An 8,437-nucleotide genomic window follows, 5' to 3' on the forward strand; every position below is an offset into this window, starting at 1 on the left:
AATTCACTATCACTAAAAATGTATCCTATAATGTATGTATATACGTGTGTGTATATATATATATATATATATATATATATATATATACACACACACACACATATAATATACACACATAGATATATATATATGATCGATGCTAGGGCTGCCTGATTGGTTCCCATGCCAGTGGCACGTTAAAAGCACCATCTGAATGTGACCAATGCCAGTGGCCCCTGACTGGCTCCCGTGCCGGTGGCTCGTAAAAGCACTATCCAAACGTGATAGATGCCAGGCCCACCTGACTGACTCCTGTGCTGGTGGTATGTAAAAAGCACCTACTACACTCTCAGAGCGCCTGGCATTACGAAGGGCACCCAGCTGTAGAAACATTGCCAGATCAGATTAGAGCCTGGTGCAGCCGCTGGCTTTCCAGACCTCAGTCAAACCGTCCAACCCATGCCAGCATGGAAAACGGATGTTAACCGATGATGATGATAACATATGCGCACACATATTGACCAGACTATCAGATACTGTTACAATGTACCTCACATTGTTTTGAAAGATGCCACCCAGCCAGGTAGGTGAGTAGGCCAATATTCCAGCTGATTGGAAGACTGTTTTATCACTGGGTTACTCATTTACTTCTGAGTGGACTGGAGCAACATGAAATGAAGTGTTTTGCTCAAGAACAAAATGTGTTGCCTGGTTCGGAAATCTAACCCTTGATCTAGCAATCATGAGTACAACACCTTAACCACTAAATCATGTGCCTTCACACACACACATTTGAATGTATGTGTATATATACATATATATTTACACATGCATATACACACACACACACACACACATATATATATATATATATATATATAAGACCTTCTTCAGTCATGTATGACCATGGGATTGCACCTAGAAAGTTCTCCTCCAAGGCACAAGTCCAGACACGGTTGTTTATCGAAGACAAGCAGTCGCCCATGCAAACCAGCCTCCCCTCTTCGTGCCTCCAATGTTACCAGGAAAAGGGGCCGATACAGCTTGGCACCAGTGACATTGCAGCTCATTTCTACAGTTGAGTGAACTTGGAGCAACATAAAATAAAGTGTCTCGCTCAAGAACACAACACAGCCTGGTGCATAAATTGAACTCACTACCTCATGGTTTGTGAGCCCAAAGCTCTAACCAATGAGCCATGTGTCTTATATAATACACACACACACAAACACACATATATATACTGGATGATATATATGTATATGTATGTATATATATATATATATTGGATGATAATTTAAATTGTGTACACCTAACTGAGCATATGGTTAATAGCATTTTGATTAAGAAAAACTAGTGCTTTTAAATCTGCTGTTAAAAGCCAGATAGTGTTTTAATTCATCTTTGCATCAGCCATTTTTAATATCAAACTTTAACTTCAATATTTTGCTAAATGTAACATCTCTTTACTGTTTATATTGTCATAAATATATTTCACCATCTTCATCAATATTTCAGTAGTCTCCATCATCGTTTATTTTAGTTTTTTTTTTTTTTAAATGATATTTCTTTTTCTCTATTTCATCATATAATTTTTATTTTTATTGCACACAGTGCTTGAATCAAGTTTTCTTATGCACATTACAACATTATAATCATAGATATTATATGCACATTACTACATCGTAATTAGTCTGCACATTTTTGATGCATCCTCATTGCACTTTAAAAGTTATCTCAGTTTGCATCTCTTCTCAAAATAAATATCGTCCATCTACAAACTACACTCACATCCACTTCTTAGCACACTCAGCACATACACTCTGCACGCATAATATATATTTATGTGTATGTATGTATGCATATATATATATATAATATATATACTACATATGTATACATATGCACACACACGTTCATACTTATATACATGTGTATATGTATATATATATATATATATATAATGTATGTATATATGTGTATATATATACACACATGTTGCTATTAATCAAAATATATAAAGTAAATCCTACCATTTCTCGTTTCCATTTCTCACTTCTTTTTCACACATCAACATCTTAGAAACTCCACACCATTAACTCTACTCTTGCATGCTTTCTTTTTGGTCTTATCCACTCATGATACACACTTCAGAACGTACAGCATGTTTCAGTACATATCTTCACCTATTAAGGGTCCCTAACTGCTAACAACACCCTGCATTACTGTCTATTCCATGGGACTATGAAGAGTGCTTCCTCTTGGTCATTTTGCCCTGCTAGAAAATGCAGCTAAATTTACCCTTAAAAGAAACCCTACTGTCTTAAAAATGGAAGGATATATTGTGTAAGTCTTACACAATGTTTTAAAATAAAATTGACTGGTCTCAGCTGGAAGCCCATGGCTCATAAGTTTGCTTTATCAGAGCTCATATGGTCCCTAAACAATTACAGCCATGATATTTGTAAACCAATGAACAGTGCTTCTATGTGGTCACTTGTCTAACTAGAAATAGCAACCAAAATCTCCCTTTAAGTCATAACTCATAGTTTTTAAACAAGACAGGGTGGTCATAGCTGGATCACGCTTGATTACAGGGTTGTTTTAACATAGTTAAACAACAAGAACAACTGTAATGACCTGCTAACCAACCCAACTATAAAACATGCCAAAATTAGCCATTTTATTAATTGCACATCTTGCTTCTTATGAAGTTACAACTGTGTATAGTCCCTCTAGTTTCTTATGAAGTTACAATATCATAAAGAAGTTATAACTGGCCCCTCTGAACTATATATAGTCCCTCTGTGTCACAACTCTATATAAACCCCTATAGCTTCTCTCAGGTCACAATTATATATAGTTCTCCTGGTCCCTCTCACTTAACTATATATATGCCCTCTGGCCTGTCTCATGTGGCAATTATATATAGTCCCTTAAGCCCCTCTGAAGTCACAACAATATATATGTAATCCCTCTGGTCCCTCTCATGTGACAACTATTATATATAATCCCTCTGGCCCCTTTTGTGTGACAGCTATATATAATTCCTCTGATCCCTCTCAAGTGACAACAATATATAATCCTTGTAGCCCCTCTCAATTCACAACTATATTAGTCCCCAAATATTTCTCCAAGGTGCCTAAGCCACAAACCAGTCAAATATAAGGTTATGGGCATGGCTCTGTGGTTAAAAAGTTTGCTTTGTAGCAAACCAGATTTTAGTTCAATCTCACTGTGCAGAACATTAGTGAAATATGTTCTACCACAATTTCAGATCGACCTTAGTATATGGAATCTGGCAGACAGAAACTGTATAGAAGTCTATCAGAAACAACATTTGTCTTCTGGGTGGCACATCTAATCTGTTGTGAAGTTTGACACCATCTTGTGTCCTTTAGCTGAGTCTACTACATTCTAATCATTTGGGCCAGGTCTCTGATATCCACTTGTGGTGTCTGGCTCTGGTAAATTCATCCCTTCCTCCTTACCAGTCTTTGAACCCCTGAGAAAGATCTTACTCTGACTAAGACATAAGAAAAACACCAAAAAATATTTTTTAAATGTAAAACAAAAAACCCACTTTATTTATTCCCCTTACAATCATTCTAATATTTTTAGACATATAAAAGCAAAAACAAATAATACTGAATTCATGCTTCAAAAAAATTGATGTTTAATTTTTGTCTACTTCACTGCATGTTACATTGCACTGCTCTTTAGAAAACACTGCATGACAAAATATGCAGACTAGACCGGACTGAACTAGACTAAATTAAAGTAGACTTGACTTAACTAAACTAGACTGAACCAGACTAGACGTGATTACACTGGGCTAAATTAGTCAAAGTGGAGTAAAATATACAACACTGGACTAAACTAGATTATACTGGATGAAAAAACTAGACTAGACCTGATTAAGCCTGATGAGACAAGATTTAACTATATTAGACCAGACTAGACAAAACTAACTGTGTTTATACTGGACTAAACTAGACAAAAACTGGACTAGACTAGCCTGAAACATAAAATGTACAATATGGCAATTCTGTTAGTTTTGACCATTAAATCAGTTTTTTAGCCTCCGTAATGATTTTTCTGAGAAGAGAAAAATGAAGTTGTTCAATGGCTTATATTGTACCAAGACATACATGGAGTAGACGTTTTCTGCATTCAGATATTAATAAATGGAATAAAGTTCCATATGCTTCTCTCGGAACTATCTTAGCAGTTGGAAATAACAGCGTTTAAAAAGGTCAAATGCACAAATGAAAACATCTCTTGTAGTTCTTCAAAATTGCAGTTAATCATTGGTTAATTTTTGAGATCAAATGTCCAATAAGGCCATTGCTCATAATGATGGCATGGACTACAAAATAGATAAATTAATTAATTAATTAATTTCACTTAAATAGATGATTTGGGTTTTCATTCGTTTTTTTTAAAGATTTGACAAAAAAACGTCTCACCATTTTTATTTTGAAAAATGGTCAGCACTCTCAGATGCTTCTTTGCAAAGATGGTTTGCTGTTGGGAATTATTCTTCTTAACTGATAATAAATATCCATCTGATGACCAATATCCAGTGCATGGATAATTAACAGGTTTCACACAATCAGAACCAATGCTAGTCCAGATCCAGTTGGTTGACCAAGTATATGATTGGCCTCAGGTCTGAACATTCTGGACATTCAGAGACAATCTGACATGCATTCTTCTCAACATTTAGGGTGGATGTAAGGCTGCAAGCTGGCAGAACCGTTAGCATGCTGAGAAAAATGCTTAGCAGCATTTTGTTGGTCTTTACATTCCGAGTTCAAAATTCCGTTGGGGTTGACTTTGCCTATCATCCATTTTGGGATCAATGAAATAATTACCAGCTGAGCACTGGGGTCAATGTGATTGACTTGTTCCCACCACCGAATTTGCTGGCCTTGTGTCAAAATTTGAAACTAATATTTAGGAGAGAGTTAAAGTGGTGAGCTGGCAGAGCTGTTAGCATCATGGGAAAAATGCTTAGCACCATTTTTTCCATCTTTATGTTCTGGGTTCAAATTCTGCCGAGGTCGACTTTGCCTTTCATCCTATCAGGATCGATAAAATAAGCACCAGTTAAGCACTGGGGTCGATCTAATTGATTTACTCCTCCTCTGAAATTGCTGGCCTTGCGCCAAAATTTGTGACCGACATTTTGAGCAGACAGTAGTAAGCCTCCTGGTCAGTTTTGCCTCCAGTCCTATGACTCAAGATCAATTATCAGGATTCCATGGTGTATAACTGACCAAGATCACAACATTCCTTCTGAATGAGATGCCGTCTGTTGCAGGGGGTTACCTATTCAAGGCTGAGTGGACTGGGGCAATGTGAAATGAAGTGTTTTACTCAAGAACACACCACACTGCCAAGTCTGGGAATTGAAACCACGGTCTTGTGATCATAAGTGCAACGCCTTAACCACTAGGTTACATGTCTTCACATCAGAAAGACAGAGACTAAAAAATAAAAAAAAATAGATAAAAATGTTCTTCCCAGAAATGTGATGAAATTGCCATCGGGAAATTTGAACCTATGACCTAAGGCTTTAAACAACCAGTAGTTTGTTTGTTTTTCCTGCCCAGCGACTGTTTATAATGTTACTGCTAAATGAAATTTTACAAAACATTTAAATGAAATTTTACAAAACATTTAAATGAAATCTTATCCAACAAGGAATCGCTGTTCAATATTTACTGAATTGCCTCCAACACAGGAGAGACCAAGTGAAAAACATACTCTTACAACTAAACACACATACACTTACACACATGAATAACTTAACACACACACACTCACACATGCAGATAAAACACGTATATAAATACACACATACAGATTAATACACACATACATATATATATATATATACATATATATATGTGTGTGTGTGTGTATACATACAGATATATACACACTCACACGCATACAGATTAATACACACAATCATATATATAAATGCATACACATGCATACGGATTAATACACACATTCAAATAAAACACGTGCACACAATCATATATATAAATACATACACACACATACAGATTAATACACATTCACACATTCAGATAAAACACATGCATACACATATATATATATAAATACATAGACACGCATACAATTAAATACACATACATATACATAAAAACTAATCACTCTCACATGCAATTAAATGCATACACACTCACACACACATATATATATGGGTAACTACATATACACGTATCAACAGACATAAGGATGTGTTTGTGAAGTTCTTTACCAGTAATACCTACAGTGTTTCTGCTTTGGATCCTCCACCTTCCCTGTGTCTGTCCAATATTAACCAAAACCAACACACACACACATAGACATAGACATAAGGACGTATCTGTGAAGTTGTCTATGTGTGGTACCTTTACCGTTCCCAACATCTTGGATCCTACTCCTCCTCCGCTATGTCTGTTCGACACGTAAACCCAGACTGCATGCTTTGTCTGCATTGCATCTTGTTATTTCATCTAACACCAGTTTTTGTTCTTCTTCCATCTGGCTGACACATTACTTGTCCTTTGGAACTGCAATTATTGTTGATTTTGCCAAGGTGCAGCCGGACTTAGAGGAGCTGCCAATGAATATGGAAGAGAATGAAGATGCTGAAAGTACAAAATCTGAAGTTAAATTAGGAAAACTCCAATATTCAATGGACTACGATTTTCAGAAAGGCGAGGTAAGCACAATTTAATTTTACCAAAATATTTCAGATTTGAGAAGTGTTTTTTTTTTTTTTCCAACAGACAAAAGACATGAGCAGATCAAACATGATATGGTCAGATAATATTCATAGTCTTAGTTGGTTACCCTCTTGAGTCTAGCTCCAAAATGTGAAGATTGCTGCTTCTGTTAGGACCCTAAGGTTGAGGTGCTAGAGGTGCCCATCCCTACGACCCTCCCAGGAGTAGTGAGCAGAGAAAATGGATAGATGGATGAATGGTTTTCCTTTTGTTGGAGATTCCAGTTACCAAAATATTTTATATTTGAGAGACAGTCTTTGTTTTGTGATATAGTCTTCCAGTTTAAGGCTAGCAGAATTGTTAGCTCGCCAGGCATTTCATCTGTCTATAGGTTCTGAGTTCAAATTCTCCTCAGGTCAACCTTGCCTTTCATCCTTTCAAGGTCAATAAAATAAGTACCAGTTGAGTACCAAAATTGCTGGCCTTGTGCCAAAATTTGATATCGATATATTCTTCCAGTTTATCAAAATCTTTGTACCTGAGAGATGATCTCGTGATAGATTCCAGTTCCTAAAATATTTTAAATTTGAGAGATGGTTTTCTGATGCAAGGTCTAGGGATAGACCAGAGATGAGACGGTTGGATAATATCCAGTTTCAGTTAGTCCCACTTGGGAACCCAGCTGGAAAGCATAATGGTGCTTACTTCTGGTAGGACCCTATGGAGAAGGTACTGAAGGAATCAATCCCTCCCTCCTCCACATACGAACCTCTCAGAAATAGTGAATGGTGAAAAATGGACAGATGGATGGTTTTCCTTTTGTGAGAGATTCCACAATTACCAAAATATTTTATATTTGGGAGATGGTCTTATATTTGTGACAGATTCCAGTTTTGTCCTAAGAGAGTAAAACATCATTATTGCCATTTTAACATCTACTTTTCCATGCTTGTATGGGTCAGACAGAATTTATTGTGTTAGATTATTAAGGGCTGGATGCCCTTCCTGTCACCATTCCTCACCTGTTTCCAGACATATTTCCTTGAAAGATTTCAAATTAGTGATACTCTTTGCACAATGGTGTCATCCCTTTACAACTTGTAATGCAGCTCACAGGACCAGCATCAGTCTCCTGTTTTCCCCCACCAAATTCTTATGTTTTACTTTTTAGCAGGGTTTTAGCCCACTAATTTAAAATAATGTTCGGTCGGATGAACTGTTAGGGCAATAGATAATGTGCCAAATGAAATAACAAATGTGCATGTTCTGAGTTCAAATCTTGTTAAAGTCAACTCCACATTCACCCTTTTGGGGTTTGATAAAATAAAGTAGCAGACAAGTGAGAGAGCAGCACATGCCATCAAAGTGACACTGGGGTACAAATAAACGAAGCCCAATATACCCCTCATGACTACCAGTCTGATAAGGGTACACCAGGTATATGCATCACAACGATATGTGTGCGACATGGTGATCTCATATCAAGATAAACAGTGCAGGAGTTTGCAGGTGAGGTCCAGTTAGAATTTTCTTCAGGTCAAGTAGCCAATCCCACGCAAAAGGTCCCTGAATAAGGGTTATTTAAGGATGTTGAATGAAACACCCATGTTTCCAGAAGTGAATTATTCAACCCCAAAGAATTCCTCTCAACACATGGCTATGATGCACCCCCACTACTTCTACTTGTGATCAGAGATGCACATATTGTC

At 36.8% G+C, this 8,437-nt stretch overlaps 1 protein-coding gene across 1 annotated transcript in view; it reads left to right on the plus strand.

The window, feature by feature from the left end:
* The window catches only part of LOC106872335 (synaptotagmin-1), a 168,374-nt gene that overhangs the window by 127,937 nt on the left and 32,000 nt on the right, over positions 1-8,437 (plus strand). The window contains exons 5-6 of the mRNA XM_052975689.1: positions 1,594-1,664; positions 6,394-6,724. Coding sequence (XP_052831649.1) covers positions 1,594-1,664; positions 6,394-6,724 — 402 coding nt within the window. The remainder of the gene's footprint in view (positions 1-1,593; positions 1,665-6,393; positions 6,725-8,437) is intronic.

The sequence above is a fragment of the Octopus bimaculoides genome, chromosome 22 (assembly GCF_001194135.2).
Source record: "Octopus bimaculoides isolate UCB-OBI-ISO-001 chromosome 22, ASM119413v2, whole genome shotgun sequence".
Taxonomy (NCBI): Eukaryota; Metazoa; Mollusca; class Cephalopoda; order Octopoda; family Octopodidae; genus Octopus; species Octopus bimaculoides.